The sequence below is a fragment of the Trachinotus anak genome, unplaced genomic scaffold, assembly GCF_046630095.1.
Source record: "Trachinotus anak isolate AG129_WGS33_773 ecotype Australia unplaced genomic scaffold, CSIRO_AGI_Tana_v1 ptg000024l, whole genome shotgun sequence".
Taxonomy (NCBI): Eukaryota; Metazoa; Chordata; class Actinopteri; order Carangiformes; family Carangidae; genus Trachinotus; species Trachinotus anak.
Window position 1 is genome coordinate 5,290,152 of NW_027273875.1, and position 19,135 is coordinate 5,309,286.

At 40.5% G+C, this 19,135-nt stretch overlaps 1 protein-coding gene across 4 annotated transcripts in view; it reads left to right on the forward strand.

Annotated features, from left to right (window-relative positions):
* cadm2a (cell adhesion molecule 2a) overlaps positions 1–19,135 on the forward strand; it is a 193,751-nt gene that overhangs the window by 145,571 nt on the left and 29,045 nt on the right. For all 4 annotated transcript variants that reach the window (XM_071460808.1, XM_071460805.1, XM_071460807.1 and 1 more), the window contains 3 exons: positions 1,043–1,192; positions 14,839–14,991; positions 17,819–17,956. In XM_071460808.1, the coding sequence (XP_071316909.1) occupies positions 1,043–1,192; positions 14,839–14,991; positions 17,819–17,956 (441 nt within the window). The remainder of the gene's footprint in view (positions 1–1,042; positions 1,193–14,838; positions 14,992–17,818; positions 17,957–19,135) is intronic.

Genomic DNA, 19,135 nt, shown 5'->3' on the forward strand with positions numbered 1-19,135 from the left:
AGAATCACACAGAAATGGAAGCACCCCCCCACCCCCACACCCCCCACCTCCCCATATATGCTTTTCCTTTTTTCAGTCTTTATGATCCTCTCCTGCGGGGTTGTTGGTTTAAGACGGGAGAGTTAGCTGGGGATGAGTAATCTTTCTAACCTAAGACTTTATTCAGACAGTCTTTAAAACTTGTCTTCTGGGGATGAGGACAGAAATAGATTTATGGTTATTATTATTTACTTGCTTAGTTGCTCCTTCAGCCTCCTTGTGCATACACACCTAAGCATATAAACACACACACACACACACACACACACACACACACACACACACACACACCAGAGTGTGAGCTGTCCAAAGTGCTGAAAACTGTAACGCAGCTCTTGATGAAGCAGTTGCAAACGTGACCTGTCCATGGTGCTGAAAAGTGGCTCTGCTCGGTTTAGAGGTCAAACAGAATCACAGTAGCGCTGTTTGCCCCTCTGTTTCTCTCATCAGATGCAGGAATCGCACACACCAACATCCACACATGCACACGAGTCCACGGTGAACAGTTTTTAATTGGTCCTCCCTGTGTAGTTGAGGTTTCATGGTTGGTACTGAAGGCTAAATGCCCCCTGTTTCTTCTATGTTAGGGTCCAATTTAGCACACAGTAGTGACTGGCCATCCTGCATGAACATTTGCTTTGTAATTAGGGTGTTAAGCTTTTCTCAAAGATATAAACCAGATTCCTTCTCTTTGCCCTGCAGTGTTAGGAGTGGTTTTATCCCTCCGGTGACAGAGAAGTATTTTCTTAATTTTATTGTGCGGCTTCATAAACCAACTGTGTGACAGTCCAATTACTTTATAGTCCACCTTCGTGGTTTTAATCCTATATGATTTTTGTTTTAACGAATTTAATGTATGAAACAAATTTCACAACAAGCAACCGAATCAAGCAATAAAAACGTACCATCTGTCTCACTCTGTCTACCACTGTGTCTTTCTCTCTCTGCGTCCCAATGCATCCCAATCTCCTCTTACTCTTTTCTCTCATGTGTCGCGTTGCAGGCATCAGCGGTCAGTACCCTCTGGTTCAGAATGTGACGGTGACAGAGGGTGGGACAGCAAACCTGACCTGCCGTGTGGAGTATAATGACAACACCTCCCTCCAGTGGTCAAACCCGGCACAGCAGACCCTCTTTTTCGGGGACAAGAAAGGTGAGTTGGAGATGGACAAAAAAGCAGCAGCCACAGGACAGATGCAGTCGCGTAGAGGATTCCCTGTGTTAAGTTGTGTTAGGTTTGCGGTGGGTGAGAAATTCACAAAACACACAGAAACAGCATTTTATCGTGTTTCTTTTAGGTTGAAGAGCGACCTGAAAAAAAAAAAAAAGCCTCCGCCATATTCCTGTGTGTTTGTCACTTGAATAAGCAGCTATCTTTGTGGTGTCATAGCATCTGTCCCACATTTCATGTGTCTGTGTTTTCCTTCACAGCAAGTGAATTCACAGTACACACTCACACACGCACGCACACGCCAAAGCCTGTTTTCATGCACTCTTTAAAACCTTTTGTCTGAGAATGAATAGTATGTGGCTGTTTTTTTTTTTGTTTTTTTTTTTTACTTTATCTCTAAACGTTACACACACGCACACACACTCATAGACACACACCTACAGACAACCATAGACACACACAAACCCCACCGCTGAGAAGAACACTTGGTGGTGAGATAGGTATGGTCAGTTCTCTCTCTGACTTGCTTTGTCTAAAACAGGATACACGGGGGGGGGGGGGGGGGGCATCACCTGCAATGAGCTATTTGGACTGTAATGTCTCTCTTTGTGTGTTTGTGTGCAGTCCATTTTATTTCAGTGCCAGAATTGTTTATTGTGCATGTTTGGATAGCTGGAAAGTGGAAATGGACGGATAAACACAGGTGTAATTCATCAGATTTGGAGATCAGTAGTGGTACAAGTAGCAGGCTACTGTAGATAGCAGCGGTAGCTTTGTCATTGATTTCTATTTCAAGTACAGACAGGATAAGTGCAAACCTTGGAGCAAGTCGAATGTGACCCATGGAAAAGAAGATGCGGTTGAAATCTTTTTTTTTTTTTTTCCCTGTGCCTTTCTATCACAATCAAAAGATGCTCAAAAGTTTAATATTGTTTTTCAAATCAAGTTAGAACATCAGAAAGAGCCCACACACTCTCAAAGTCAACCCTGCACCCTGCTGCGCAAGTGCCCTTCACTGCAGTCCTCTTGTACTTTGTTCAAACTGCCTCTAGCACATCCAGTGCAGTACAAATTAAATTTTAGGTAAAAGAACAAACCCAGTCACCTGAACCTTGGATGCTACAGTATTATGGCCTTGTGTATAATTGATGGTGTGAGAGCATTAAGTTGGATCCAAACAGCCAAACTGTGCAGTATAAACAGTCATTAGCTATGGACTCTGTCTTGCTTTGCACTTAGTTAGCCTTTTGGTGGTGTATTTGTTCAAGGTAGCCTACTGCGAAAAGGTTACAGACCAAAATGAAACAAATGAAATACAAAGGTTAGATTGTTTTTTTTTAATAAGAGTAGCCACAATGGTGAACAATACTTACTCCACTTGAAATTATGCGAAACATATGAATGATTATCCAGTAGAGTGCTGTAAACATGCCCAGTGGGAAGGATTTCGCTAATGTTTTAGAAAAGAGAACAACTCAAAATTAGTCCACTTGTTAAAATATGTTTACCCAAAAACTAATAGTTCAAAACCTGTGGATTTAGGTACATTTTGCATTATTTAACAATGCAGCATAAATCAAGCTAAAATTCTCTTTATTAAACTAAACTGAAAAAGAAAGTTTGTTTTGTAGGATTTTAACAACGTCATCAATCTCACACCCGACTACCTGTGAGGAAGGAGCCTGAGAATAATGCAATCTGTAGAAAAGGCTGTATAATAAGCTCTGTATAATAAACAGTTCATATACTGGAGACTTGCTCAGTCCCACAGAGAAATTCCCTCCATTAACCGGATGCAAACCCTTGTTATCTTTGCACACCTTCCCAGACAGAGTGATGCGCATTCACACACACACACATACACACACACACACACACACACACACACTAACAAATACACACATGGAAATCATGGGTGTGGCATAAAGCCACCAGTGTTTAATGGCTAATATGTACAAAGGGTTTATTCCTGACCTTTCACACCCTCTTCAGTAAAGTCCTCATAAATAGGATTCATGGGTGCCTTTTTTTTTTTTTGGTTCATGCCTGCTGAAATGATTGTGCCCTGTGCTTCTCTCTGCTGTATTAGTGGAGTGTAATAGAGTATGAATCACACTCTCTTGTAAGTGTCTGGATTAAGCACATATGGGATTTACACAGTCTTCCTCTATTATCCCCCTGCCCACTGGGCTGCCTGGGCTGTGTTCACACAGTTCTTGTGCGTGTACTCGTGTGTGTCTGTATTTGTTTGCATACAGTAAGTGAATGCATGCATGTGCAAAGCATCCCAATTGTCAATCGCCATTCACATTTCCACTTAGCTACCTTTTTTCGGAAATAGCAGCAGTAAAAAGGTGCATTGAACATCAAATTCGACAGCTGAGGTTCTCTGCAGGTTATTCCATATCACACCAGGGGTCGGGCTTGGGGGTCTATTTCATGGCATTTTCAGTGCAGAGCTCTGAGATTGGAAATGAAAAAGCAGCCAAAGACTCTCTTATTATCAGAAAAGCAAAGGGATGCTACTAAGGCCCTGGAATTGCGTTGCTGTTTTGGGTTGGCTGTGTGCCTGAATGTGTGTGTGTGTGTCTGTCTGTGTCTGTTTTGGGAGTTGTCTTGCTGAATGTGGCAAATTCAGATGCACATGCTGATGGGAGCGCTGAGATGGTGAGTGTTTCCAAAGTGCCACTGGCAGTGTGAGAAGGGAAAGATGTCTCAGCTGCAAACGCCTTTGAGCACAGTAGGTTTCAGATTAATTTTCCTTGCTGCCTGTTGGGAGAAAGAAGATGAGGATTAGGGCAAGTACACAGTTGCTCCAAAATACAACCCCAACTTGCCAACTTTTTGCATACTTTTCTGTGTTAAAAATTACCAGAAAAATATCTGTGTTTGAGCTTTAAGCCAATGTACAAGACGTTTTTTTTTTTTAAAGTTCAACACCCATCTTGTTTAAGGTAATCAGCTGACTCCCCAGTAGTACAGTCTTTATAAACATCATGAGTTTTTCACTTAATATATTTTAAGGTTTCTCTTGTTTTATTGTTATTGAAAGTCAGCACAGAAATTTGAACGAGAAAATGATCGGCAATCAAGATATAACTCGTGCTAATCGGAATGAGTGAAAAGATAACAGATAGAAAATATAAAATGATCATACAGATTACATTAACATTATAGACTGTAGTCAGGCAAATCAGCTGGACCTCGAAATGGTCGAAATAAGGTTCGCGGTTTAATTTAACAAATTGTTGCCTGTGCGCATGTGTCCTATCACAAAGAGTGTCACTGACATCCTCTGTTAAAGTCAGCCACAGAGCATTAGCATAAACATATTGCTTACAAAGACAAATGCAGCGACTGACTCTATTACGGTCCTTTGAGTGGTGCCGGTTTCACGGCTGTTGTTGTTTAATGTCAGGGCTGAGGCTCACCTCGAAGGCGTTTAGCCGGATGAAAGAGACTCCTCTTGTCTCCCGTCCTCTCAAAGGTGCTGCGATGGCTGTGAAGAGTTGTTTGAATTTCAAATAAGTCATTGTCCTGAAAATAGCCAATTTTGTCCTTTCCATCACTTACCACTGAGGGACTTAAACTGCGCTTCGACAGCGAGAGGGAGATGAGCACCGAGCAAGAGGGATTCTCTCCTTTATAAGATTCAAAAGAGGCTAATATCTCTTTACAAATTGCTCTATTGGTTTCATGTAATTCAAGACTTGATAATAGCTTTATTTCCTGGATGAAGAAATTTAGCAGTGAGGCATAATTACAATTTATTCGTTATTCCCATACTAGAAAGAACCTATGTATAATTACTTTCCAGGCTAAATTTGCAGGCCTATTTAGTGGACTCATCATGTGTGAGCACTGGCTAAGGTGTGACATTTAAATCATTTATTCAACACGGTTACTGTAATTTACTAACCCCTTTTCATCCCATTTCTCTTCCAACACCCACATCTGTATTTTCATTTTCAACCTGCAGTACTCTCTTGATCCCTTCCTCTCCTCTTTAATTATCTGCCTTCCGGAGTACGGCAGGATCATGGTTTACCCATTTGTAGAAGCTTCATAAAGTCTTCGCCTCCAGCACCATTTAGTCAACTCTGAATCCATTACAGCTTTGCCCAAAATCTGACCAATGCAGCAGGCATAGGTACTGGCAGCTGTGTGGAGACAAAGCATGCTGTGTCCATTTCTCAGGTAGGGTATCAGTAATTAGCAGTCTGGCATTAGGGGGCATGTTGTTTTCAGACAATCAGGAAATGGTTTGAACAAGATCAAGCATGATGATCATGAGCATCTTTTCCTTTTACATGTTCTGATAATGATTTTTGTGTTGTTTTGTTTTGTCTTGTTTACTGTCACTGGAGGAATCAAAAGGTTCATTTAAAGATTTGGAAGAAAAAAAAACACCAGTATTCCTCCATCCAGGCTGTTTTTTTTTTGTTTGTTTGTTTGTTTTTTTGTATACAATCATTATGAAAATGAAATTATCCAAACATAATGAGTACAATGTCTGACATCATTCCACTGAAAACTTCGGTTGTCAGATGTGAAATGTTGCCAGATAAATGCAGGGTCTGAGGCCACATTCATGGTCTTGAGTCAGCTTGGTCTTGGCTCATGTTTTTGCAGTTTCACACTGACCTGAAAAAAGGTCACAGTGACTCAGCGTCACTTCCACCTCGGTTTGAATTCAGTGAGTCACCACACGTAAGAACTGGTGGATTTTTTTGACGTGTGAGCGATTATATGTTGATGTTGTTTGCAAAATTACCAAAGTTGCTACTGCACCTGTGGTGGACGTCTCCGCCTGCGCTGTGCCATCTGCAGATTGATTGAATCTGTTTAAGCATTAAGATTAGTGTTATGGGTGAACAGCTAAGGGCCAGCTCCTCGTTTTGAGACCCCAGAGCTGCTGAATATGAAACTGTTCAGGTCCTCAGATGTCAAATATTCAGCTGTCTGAATCAATTTGTTGGCTGTTTGTGCTTGTGTGTGTGTGTGTTTGTGTGTGTGTAGGCTTGTAAGTGCACATATACGTGTGTGCCTGTGGAATGTCAAGCATTCCACCTCCCTCGTATGCAGCCATGAAAGCTTTGATGCATTCAGAGTATCTGTGCCTGAGCAATTTAGGGGATAGGCTTTTAAAAGTTTTCCAAAGTAAATAACAAAATAAGAAATGCCTGAAAGACTTTTTATTAAACAGATAGCAGAACTTTCTCTCAAAACTTAATCTTAGCAGGAAAGTTAAACTTCGGAGACAGCTGTCTTTTTTTTTTATTTCCTGGAAGAGCGCCTCTATGAAACATCCTTTCATATCGGCCTGAAGATTGGTACGGTGTTCTGTCTGATAGAAAAAAACTTGACTGTAAATCTCCAAAGATCCCTAACAAGTCCCCTCTCTCCAAGACAAGGACCATAAAACATGAGAGGAGGAAAAAGAGGAAAAAGGAGACGAATGTAGGCCTTGGTGGGATAAAGGAGAGGAATTAAGGAGGCATTTTATGAGAGCTCTCAGACACAGTTATCACCTCTGAAAGACGCAGCAAACTTTTTCTTTGACCTTGAGCACGCGGCGTCTTCTCTCTCTGTCAGGTCTCTTCCTTTGCATGTGTTCGAGGGTAAGATTCAGCCTTTGATTTGAAAGGGTTTCTTTTCATCTTACTTGTGTTTGCGTAGTATTTAGAGGTGCAGACAAGTACAGTATAATTAAAAGCACAGATCTGAACAGCTTTCATTAATTGTGTGTGTGTTTGTGAATCAGAGATACGGCTCCAGCTCTGTTTCTTCTGCTTTAAAGCAGGTTAGGGTGAGGCACAGACTCCACTGTCAAATGAAGCCATAGATCCAGTTATTACTGCCTTTATTAGTAGAGCCATTTATCATTTGTGAGGTGCAGAGAAATATACCTGAGGCAAATGGGAATAATTAGCTCACATTTAGTGGCAGGCTTATTCTTTCTCTCTTCCGGGAGAAAGTTCTTGAACGCAGCTGGAAAAAGAAACCATATTTTATAAGAGAGAGACGTGGAGATTAAGAATAGCATGATCACTATGAAAACACTGTCCACTTTCTTTCAAAAGCCTTTCAAAGTCATTTTGCAGGATAGCTGTAGAAGGGACCCTAGAAAAATAAGAACCTCCTTATAGACCAAGGTGCCTGTTTCTCTACTCCCAGGCATTTAAAGGGGAAAATGTATCCCAGTGCAAAATACAATAAGGTTTGTATGCAACAGCTGTCTCCTCACTGACCTGCTTCTCGAAAAAGATTTAATGAAGTAGGGCTGGTGGAGGTGTCCCACTGAACTCAGCATGGCAGGTAGTAACCGATGAAAGAAAATCATTTCTGTCACAGGAAAAATCCCCACAAGCCAATTATTGGAAAGAGCACAGCACATTTTACATTTTAAAGAGCTGGTGTGTCTCGGAGAGGTGGAACAGTGGACGGAGGTTGAGGAACGGCTAAGATACAGAACATACATTAAGCTATTCAATAAACATTGCACTCTGTTTGTTTTCCGCTCTCTCTCTCATTTTCTGTCTGTCTTTATCGTCCCTCACAATCACGCACACACGCACGCACGCACGCACGCACTCAACTCAAGTCCCCAGGTGGGTTGTTGACAAGGAAAAGAGAACAGTCGCATCCAGACAGAGGGAGCTGAATGTATATTCTGAAATTTGCACTTTTCTCATTATAAAAACTGTGTCACTTGAATGAGCAAACACCTGCCAAGGTTCTATACTAATACATACTGTCCCTGGGTAGATGAAGGGTGAGGAAGGGAGGGGAGGGCAGCGGAAAGGAAGGGGGGAGGAAAGGGCAGGAGGGAGAGGAGGAAAGGGAAATAAATGGACAGAGGCAAATGTGCAGACATGATAGGCGTAAAGTGAGTGACATTAGAGGTATAACTTTATAACCCATAACTTTTCACACACATATATACAGTATATGCACATGAGCAGAAGCACCGTGTTTGCTCACTGGCTGCCTTTAATAATGGAGGAGCACAGCCATGAAAAAACTGATAGATATGCAGCCACATAAGATATGAGGATAAGTACTGTATTCCCATTACACATGGTATGTACATTAATTGCATATACATAAAGCTAGTGTATGTAGCTTTAGCTCTGGCAACCTCCAGATGAATCACAGTTGGGTGTCTGTAGGTTTCCTCATGTTGAGCTGGAAAAAGGCCCTTTCACGCTGGCAGTTTTGTTCAAGTAGTTCAGGAAACCAGGGGGAAAAATAATTAGCTAACATGGATGTTGGGGGGGGGGGGGGGGGGGGGGGGGGGGGGACGTGTAAGATGAAGCAGGAGGCATCTTGGGAAAAGCAGTTTGCTGCTGCTGAGCATGAGGTTCAGCTGAGGTTCTGACAGCAACCTGAACGCACCGCGGCGCGCCAGCCGTGATCAGCAAAACAGTGGCAGTGCAGAGAGCAGCCTGCAGCAGGCTTTTCAAATCAAAAGCAGCTAAAGCAAACCTGGGATTAAGCATGCAAATGCACCAATATCCTTGTTTGTTTGTTTGTTCTGGAATATAGATACAAACTGTGTCTGAACAAACGGAGGCAAGACTGAAAAAAGAGGAAACCACCAGTTCACTGCTCTGCAGCCAACTGCTTCTCACGAGGCAGATGCTGTAATTAAGTCAGTGTTTATTCACATCTTCTCATGGCTTCTTACTTCTCTAGGAAGAGCTCGTAGTGCTTTTCAGATGGAGTTTAAAGTGAAAACCACACATTAAACAAATATATATATATATATATATATATATATATATATATATATATATATATATATATATATATATATATATATATATATATATATATATATATATATATATATATATATATATATTGTAGTACTCTGTAGTATTTCTGATGTTCCTTATTTCATCGCTGCACAGTTTGGTGAATTCTGTGCTTGCCTGTAGATTAAATTTGAATTTTTGTATGTTCAGCCCACCTGCTGTGCACTGACTCACAGACTCTCCAGGTTATGTTCACAATTAATTGGGTTAATTAATTGGAAGCGAACCATTTGAACAGTGTATTTGCCCTATAATTAGTACGAAATTACATAGTTCTTTCTGAGAGACGTTTTGGAAATTATTAGGAAATTATGGACCAATAAAATAAAACGTTACAGCTCTGGACCCACACTCATGCACACGCGTAACCTGATGATGAGCTGATATCACACGGAGGTGATGTGTTGTGGACACACAGCTGAAGGAAAGGATTCGGTGACTGCACACACTTTGTTTATATGAACCTGCTACTCAAAGATTAGCACTGAATGCTAGCGCCATGCAAAGTGAGCGTTTGTATCAGTCACAGTTTGGCTGAACGTCTTCCCTCAGAATAAAAATGTCACTTTTAATTCAAGAGTAACAAGAAGTCTTTGACCTTCTCTCTGTGCAGCTTCTCTCTGTCTCAGTCTCCCTTTTCAAAGTCGCGCCTTTCTCCCCACCCTCTAGAGGTTTTTATAAAGAAAGAGATGGCTGACACTTTCCCTCTCTGTTCTGTCCCTCTCTGAATACACTGTTTGGGAACAGAGAATGTTGTGGCTTTGGTATTATGGCTGTTTACTCTCTGTTATCTGATCAGTCTTAGCTGCAGTCAAGGGAACCTCAGCGAGGACGGCTCCTCTGAACCAACGGTCACCAGTAGACTACTTATAATTAGATTAAAAAAAAGTCTCCCCAGTGCACTGGGTTTCAGACTGCATCTGTTTGGGTAAAATAATAAAATTGTCATATCTTAAGGCGATCTTTGTTTCTTCTGCTGAGATTAAGGCAATCAGTTGTGTAAGATAATCTATCTCCCTTGTTCTCTCTGTCTCTCTCTCTCTCTCCCACACACAAACTGTAAACAAACAAGAAGCAAAATAGACAGAGGTGTATTGCCCATTTGCTGCAAAAACAAATCAAACTTTGATGCTGACAAGTGCAGCTTTGCTTTTTGCCTCTCTTTCCATATTCACAGAGAGACGCAGGCTGAGGCTAAATGAGCAAAAAATGTGGTTGCACATTCAGTAAGTAGTAGTAGTTACTGTGGAATACAAAATCACTACTACCCTTTGATGTTGACAACAACGCCAGCCTCCATGAACACATCCAGCACTGTCTGCACTAATGGTCTCTAATGGATGTCGGGCAGCTGCAGCACCTTTGCAGACAAATAGTGAAGGATACGTTCCTCACCTCCTCTCTCTGTCGATATGCAACCTTTCACTGGGCACAGAATGAGAGAATATTGGTTGCACCGCCAGAGAGAAAAAGGATGGAGGAAGACTGGTGGATTGTACTCAGTTGTACATTTAAAAGAAAAATCTGTCCTATGTAATGTGTGTGTGTGTGTGTGTGTGTGTGTGTGTGTGTGTGTGTGTGTGTGTGTGTTCAGTCCTTCCTTATTGTATTGTTGTGTTTTATTTGTATATGAATTATCTTGTGGCTCTCCAGCGTCAGTCAAAAAAAGTACAAATAGCAAAATTGCGGTTTTCATATTATAAATAAATCAAGTTTATTTAAATGTATATGTTTGATTAAAGTTGAATTGGACAAATACTCAATTATACTGTAAAAACTCTAAGGAATTAAAGACAAAAGTCAGAGTCTGGAGAAAATAATGAGAAAAAAACAATCATGGCAACTGTCATTTGTCATTTCCTGTCCAGTTGGTCTAGACTTTTGTTCATTTGATTAAATGTAAAGAAGAATTTTTGTTCAGTATTCTTGACTGTATTATCGGATCCTTACCAGTTCTATTGTGATTTCATGCTTATATATAACACCTTTCATGTTTCTAAATCCAGTCTGAATCCGCCCTTCCAGGGGGATCAGGATGATCCCGCTTTTTGGCACCTAAACTATCCTGATATCCGCCTGTGAGCGCTGAAGAAATGCAGAAACAACACTTGAAGCACGACTGTGTACTAAATCCAGATTCAAACCTGAATGATCACAATCTTCAGATCCAATAAAACTGCACAATAACGCCCATTCCATCCATGACACAACATTTTATTGTGGAGTCCACACAAATGATCAGGACAGTCAATGTGAAAATAAAAAAACTTTATTCACTTTTATCACTTGACACAAAAACTCATCCCTTTTCAGCTAAACATAATTGTTTTATGTTAAGTTAATGCAGCCTAATTATTTTGAGACGCATTAACGACACATGTTGTACATTGTGCACTCAGCCTAAACAGTATATTGATAGTATTTATTTATATATTTATATTCTTTGTTTTTCTTAACATCTTTGAGCAGAAAAACTACTTAAATTGTATTATGATGTTTCCATCAATACGACTTCAATATTTCATGTTAAAATGGCTTTTGTTGTCAAGATCAATGGTTAGAATCTGTGCACTATATGTATTCATAGTTGTATGAACTTGCATGAAGTATTGAATCATATATTATTGTCTGTGTTCAGTGCTGGATGCAGGTGATGATTGAGAGGAAGTTTTCATATCACCAGTTGTTCAATAAAACTGCTTCAGCAGAGTCACTTTAAATTTAGGCCCTCTCATTATCAATGTGAATGCAATGTCATCACGGCTTTTCAAGTCACTGACATTAGTTAACTTGCTTAAGCAGACCAACAAGTCAACCGTTAATCTCCAACTGGCTGTTGACACGAGGGGAAGGAGAAAGCAGGGTCGCCTCACCACAGCCTGTGAGCCAGCGACAGTAAATGTATGTTCTGACATTTGCCTGCTCATACTTCCTCACCCAAAGCAAATAAGACAACAGCTGAACTGAGGCATTGTTTGACTTGTACACTTTCACAGGTTAGTGTGGAGCTGCCTGAGTCGACAGAATGAGGTCTAGGTGGGAGGAAGGAGAGAAACTGAGAGGCTGACAGAGAGAAAGAAAGAAAAACAGAATGATACACAGAGGCAGAAATAATCTTTTCTTTGTCTAGAATCAGTCCAGTCATGTTTTATTCTTTGTTGCGACGTTTGTGTTTATACATTCTGCATGAAACGTAACTATCTTTTCAGAGCAGCTGAACTGGCAGTGCATGAGACTGAAACTAATTTGGTGGTCGTGCATTGGTGGTCTTGCATTGATGGCCATGTGTACTCATACACACACACACACACACACACAGAAAACAGGAATGTTCTGTCACCGGTGCCAAGCTTAAAGATATGTCACATGCTCATATCAACATGTCACGGCTGCTCAGGCTCAGTACACAGCATGAAGGGATAACCGGCATTGTGAAGGACGGGTGGGGACAGAACAAATGCAATAATAAATGAGAGCAAGCAGCTGTCGTTTAGCCAAACTGATTACAACTCAACCTCCAGTTACTGTAGGTGTTTAGCCTGAAACCGGCAAAGCAAAGCGATCCATCCCCGGGCAAACCAAATGACATGAGATAGTGCGCTCACTGACATTTCTCTGCATTTGTCAGCTCTGTGATCATTGCAGCATACACAGAGAAGAGAGAGCAAAGAGAATGCAGCCTCCTTTTCCAGAGCTAGATATTTACCAGTGACTGACAAATTACAGCCATAAGAGAGTAAAATCTGTAGCAGTTGGCATTGATTTCATCAGTCAAATGCAAGGCTCAGAATCTGGCAAAAGAAATTACATTTTAAACAGTGATAATGTCTGTGCCATGTTCTGAAAAGCTCTTTGCAAACTTAACTGAATGTTACTGCGATTTACATCCTTGGTAAATAACACATTTCATATTTTTGTCATACTTTGTCAGGGAAGGTTGAGGTATTTGGAAAAAGAAAATGTGACTATTTTTTAATGATGGCTTAAAGCTTTAGGCTGTTGAAACACAGTGTCAGTGCTTTAGATACCTTGGGTATCATTTCTCAGCAGCCAGCCACTCTTTAAAGTACTCTACACACAGACTGTCTAATGGCCCTTACTTTTCAAATTTGTGGAGAGGCTACAAAATCAGGGTGCTCTACTTTTTTTATGATTTTTCACAGTTACCATAAGACAGGAATTTTCTTTCATGCGCCCAGCACATGAAAGAAAGTGTGAATACCTGCAGACAAACAATCCTACTTCTTTTCTGCTGAATCCAGCCATGCACAGTCACATATGCAAACACACACTGTACTGAAACGAGGTGCACTCCAAGTCACTTTGATGGAGAGTGAAAGCAAAGTAGCCTTGGCTGCTCATATTAAACACAGTTTGTCGAAAGGGGTTGTACTTGCAAAAAAAAAAAAAAAAAAAAAAAAAAATGACTGAATAAATCTGTTGAGCAGCCAAGGCCACAGAAACCAGATGAATGAAATCAGTTTTTTGCACACTCAACGATCCACATTTTCTATTCCCATTGTGCAAACCAGACTTTTGTACAGCACAATGCAACCCATTGGACAAAACATGCATGAATCATGTTATTTTCAAAGTGTCACCACAGTCTGGAATCTAAGTGCATGCTCCCACTGTATCACAGATATGAAGTATAAAGTGTAGTTTGAAGACCGTGGAGTGTCTTTCGACCGGCCATCCAATTTCAGCAAATCCATTTCAAGTCTCACATCTTGCCAAACTCTCATTAGGCCTTTTTCTCAGCCTGTTATTGCATTATTGATTTCCATTCCTGTTATGTCTTTTGGAAGATTACATTTTCATATAAGTAAAGTGTCTACGAGGGCTTCCAGCAGAGAAAGCTGTGTGTGGTAAACTGCAGAGGTGTACTGGTGGATACATTTTCAGATTCAGCTGCAAGTTGAGTTTTGAGGTCACTTTTTCATTTGTTCATGCATTCAAATCTCTTCATACATATATTATTTACAATATACAGCTTGAAGCACAAGTACTATTTTCATTTGAAAGTAGAAAACAATAACAATAAGCTTAACACATTTTGGCATTGGCAATAACCAAACTTTACTACCAGCTTTAGCATTTAAAACTTAATTGGGAATATTGCATATCCTTGTTTACCTATATTTGTGGTTATAGTTAGTTATAGTTAAATTAGCGCATTTGTAAATAATGAGAAAAAGCCGAGTTGCCCATATTTGGAGGCATTACTGCGAATACAGAGAATTTCTTTCTATTTACTTCTGGCGTGTTTGTACTGATACTGTTGGATAAGAATGTGTGTGTGGTTAAGGTGCCACTCTGCTGCTGTTTTGTTAGTAATATGCAAATGTTTAGCATCAAATAATAGAGGGACGGCAAAATATAACCACACCATTGATCTCTCTTTTACTTTTCTGTTTCATGCTGCTGTGATCTTGTATTTGTAAAACTCTCTCTGTGTGCCGCTGCTACTCTGTCGCTCTTCATTTCTCGCCGTCTATTTGATTGTGTCTGCGCGCATCCTGTGTCCATTAGACACAACACAATGGACTCCAAGCTCTACACAGTTTTCTGCTTTACCGTTATGTAAAATACATAAAACGAAGTGTTAATACAATGCAGAAATATGAACTCGTTTTATCAGGCGAAAAGAGAAAAAGAGAAACTTGTGTCTGAAAATCCGGTCATATTGTAGAGGCTGAAGTGTGTCTCTCAGCAACACATCTGAAGATGCCCCCATCGCTGTAGTCTGCTGATGCTGTAATGATTTCTTTACTAACTCTCTTGCTGTCTCTCTCTGTCTCTGCCCAGCTTTAAGGGACAACAGGATTGAGCTGGTGCGTGCGTCGTGGTCGGAGCTGACCATCAGCATCAGTGATGTCACGCTGTCTGATGAAGGCATGTACACCTGCTCTCTCTTCACCATGCCTGTGAGAACAGCCAAAGCCTACCTGACTGTTCTAGGTGAGTACAGGATCTAAACAAACTCGTCCTGCTTCAAGGAAAGTGCTCATTTGTGGATACTCTGTTACATCAGGTCAGTCTGACCGGGTTACCATAGTTACTTTGAACAGCGTCCAGATAACGGGCGCTTCCAGCAGTGGAGCAAACGTGTTTGTGGAGCAAGCAAAACAAACGGTCCGTGAGAAAAGCAGAGAGCAGTGGAACTGTGGCTCTTGTTCTCCGTGTCTTAGGATACGACCGATATTAAAATACATCCCGTGTGGAAGTTTTCAACATTACCAAGCATACAAAAAGAAGTGCCCAAAGAAAAGTACAGAACATTACCTGTGGCTGTAGTTAGAAAAAAAGAAAAGATTTTAGGGAAAACTTGAATAAGATCATTGGTCAAAGGAAAAGTGAGTCGTGTTTTGTGTCCATCCAAGATATTTTTAAAAAGGTTTCTTAACATTTCCCACATATTATTATTACAATAACAGCGCTAGACAGTTTTGCAGCCTTGGTGGAGCTTAAGCTTCTCTGAGCGGTATGGTTTTGTTGTGTTGTTTCCCTTGAAGACAAACACATTGACTGGAGTTGAAAAAAGCCTGTTGCTTATGCAGACAAATAAAAACTACTCCTCTCCCTCTCTCTCGCTCTCTCTCCCTCTCTTTAGTAATGTTTGTGTTGTGATCATAGCCCCACAGAAAACATTGTCTCATTTCCTGCCACAGGCCTTATTATCTTGCCAATTAGTTTTTGCTAATGTTAATAGATGTGCTCGTGCACTCCAGGACCATTAGCTGGCTCTCTGTGCTAACAAGCATTCTGAGAATTAGAGACATTAAAGGCTACTGCTCAATAAGGATATGGAGAAAATTATTTTTGCAACACTGAACAATAGTTAATGGTGCAAGCCAGGAAACAGAGGGAGCTTTAATAAACATACAAAATAGCCGGGGAATGGCCTGTTTTAGGGCAGTGAGTGCTGCGAATGAAAATATTGAAAATCATTTGGACAAAATACCAAACTCTCAAATAAACATGCGGTTAAATAAGCTCCACATTCAAATTCACTCAAAATATTCTCGGTGAATAAATGTAAGCATCCGCTTAGCTATAACCACAAATACAATTCTAAAAAATTATAAATCCAATGATAAATAAAGCACTAACACATTCAAATATGAATTTAAATATTCTATTGATGATGTTTATAATATCATAATCATCATCACATTTTAAACATCAACAAGAAAAAGAGTCTATAGCCGTGTTATGTAGGTAATTGGTCATGAAACGAAGTTTTGACCTGGTGATGGCACAAGATGTGAAAGTTCCTGTGTCACCAAATTAGTTCAACTCATCCTGAGGGGAACATTGATGTTTGCAACAAATTTCATGGTAATTTATCCATTAGTTGTCGAGACCAAAGTGGTGGATCGACCGACAGGCTGACTGTGCCGCAAGCTCCGCTAAGAATGCACCTCGCAAAAGTTCAGTTATTAGTAACTGGCTTTGATATTCACCATGAATAACTTCTCACAGTGACTACAGGAATGATCAATCCTGAGATCCAGTTTTCTTTTTCTTTTTTCTTTTTTTTTCCTATTTTTTTTTACCAGACATCAGAAATCTAGCTCTCATTTCTTTTTCATGTCTTGAAAACGCTTTTGGTCATGCTTAAACAGTCATCCACACACAAATACACCACAGCACACAGAAATCCGTGTTGCACAAATGAGGAGAGAATCACATTCACACACACACACACACACACACACACACACAATACTTTACACTCACAAATACCTCCACACACACATTCGCACACAAACAGAGAGACGGCTTAAAGCTTTGCAGCCTCTAGCCACCCAAGAGGAACTTAACTGTATAAGATGAACATTGTATTTGATCTGCTCTCTTTCAGTCAGGGAGAAAAACCATCGCACACTTTTCTGAGCCAAGCCACACTCACTTATTCACATTCTTACACACGTACCACAGTACTTGGTTAGATATTGCAACACTTGCACTTTACACACTTGAAAACAGTGAATTTGGAAAAAAAAAACATGCAGACTGAAAATGACATGTATAGTATTTAGGGATAGATCTCACTGCACACTGTATGTACTCAGCAGCAGCTTTTGTCAGGATGGTGTTTGTTCCTACAGAGGGATGGTAATAAGAAAACAGGAGGACCTTTAACTCTGGTAATAAACCTTACAGGAGGTGGAGAGACAGACAAGACCACAGTCGGTCAATGGCATTGACTGACAGACCTTTCAGTCACTCAGCCCGAGGCAGACTTATTGCTCATTGACATAAGAAAGGTACACACTACACACTTAAAATGCTCATTACAGGAGTGGCCTGTAACATTTTCTGTACCACCTTTTTCAACTAAGACCTTTTACCCTTTCTTTTGTCAGAGGGACTATTTCATCACCCAGAGAAACCACCACAAGTAAAACTCCATTCACCCTTTTGTATTTGAGTGGTGGCGCAGACAGATGTCTGGCCAAAGAAAATCAACTATCTGCATGGCTAAATATCACCATGTGTATGTGAGAAAACACGGTTCTTTGCAATTCATGTGAACCGAACCTTAAAGAAGGGGACGGCCCACTGATGTGAGAGACCATCCAAAACCAGAGTTCTCCCTGATGTGTTCTTGAGCAGGACACTGCTGGAGGATGCTGCTCTGCAGTCTGTTCTCTAATCTCCCTGCAGGAGGCCGAGCTGGAGGAGAAATTTCCAGTGCGGCATAATAATATTATTGCTGCATAATGACAAACCGCTGTGCGTCAATTAGTTCCATCTCTGTGATTTTCATTCCATCCTATAGGTGTACCAGAGAAGCCAGAGATCAATGGCTTGACGAAACCTGCCATGGAGGGCGACCAAATCACTCTGACCTGCATCACTCAGGGCAGCAAGCCTGCCGCCGATCTGCGCTGGTTCAGGAATGAAAAGGAGGTCAAAGGTATGCCACATCTGTATTTACGTGTGCGTGATTATGTCGTACAAGCATCATGTCGAAGGTGTCAGAATGAGAGTCATGGTGAAACTTTTGTGGGGGAAACTATAATCAGATAAAATTAGGAGGGAGAGTTCTTGTTTTCTACTCAGTAAATGGGCTGATTGTTGGTTTGTTTCTCACATCATCAAGTTACGAATTTGCACTCACTTGCATTTTCTAAATCAGAAAATCCTTGTGAATTGTACGAAATATTTGTTATTGTTTGCATTTTCTTGATGACGCAGTTTAGTTATAGTTTTATAAATCAAAACCATAATCATTCATGTTGTTTCAGTAGCTATAACATCAAGCTATAGTTTCCATTTGTAACAAACAACTCAATTAGGACCACAATTTGTCTCCAATGTGTTGTCAGATACTAAACAATATAGGCTATCATATTTAAGTACGGCTCTCACCACCTCCCTGTGCTTGAAATAGAGCACAAATATGCCAGAAAATACAAATTTGTTTTTTTAATACTTCAAAAATGCCTGGAAAGTCTTTTGTCATAAAACTGGCATGAACCTGCTGCAGTGGATGTCTCGCCAGTGTATTTCTGTTCCGAACAAGTTGTTTCTGATAGAGCAGATTCAGCATGTGTCCTCTGGCCTGAGACCGATACATTAACGTCCCTTGTTATCAGAGGGCTGTTCTAAATCACACTGACTGGACTCCACACCTCATTTCCACCCTGCTCCTGCTCTGTTCTACTTGATGAGCCATCCACAGACACGATGCGAGAGAATACTGAAGAAAAGAGAGCTAGGGACACGAAATGATGAAATTATGTTTTTGAGGAAGAGAGAAACAGATGTGGTTCTGTATCAAATGAAATGCAGAACCCAGTGGGACAAGACTGTCACAGATCTTTAGCACAGTTGTGGAAGGTTTCTGTGTTGTTTCACAAAGCAGATTAAAGTCAGATAACAAAATGCAAATCACCTTTTCTAATTTAAATGACTGTGAGTGTAAGCAAAGAAGTAGGACTGAAAATCACAGGTTTACTTTAAACTGCCAAAACAAAACAAAAAAAACAACAAAAAAAAAACCATCTCAAATGTTTGAAAAGACACTGTCAAAATCTCAAAATCTTTGTGTAACCCAACAGATCACTGAGACTTGAAAAGTAATGAGAATAAC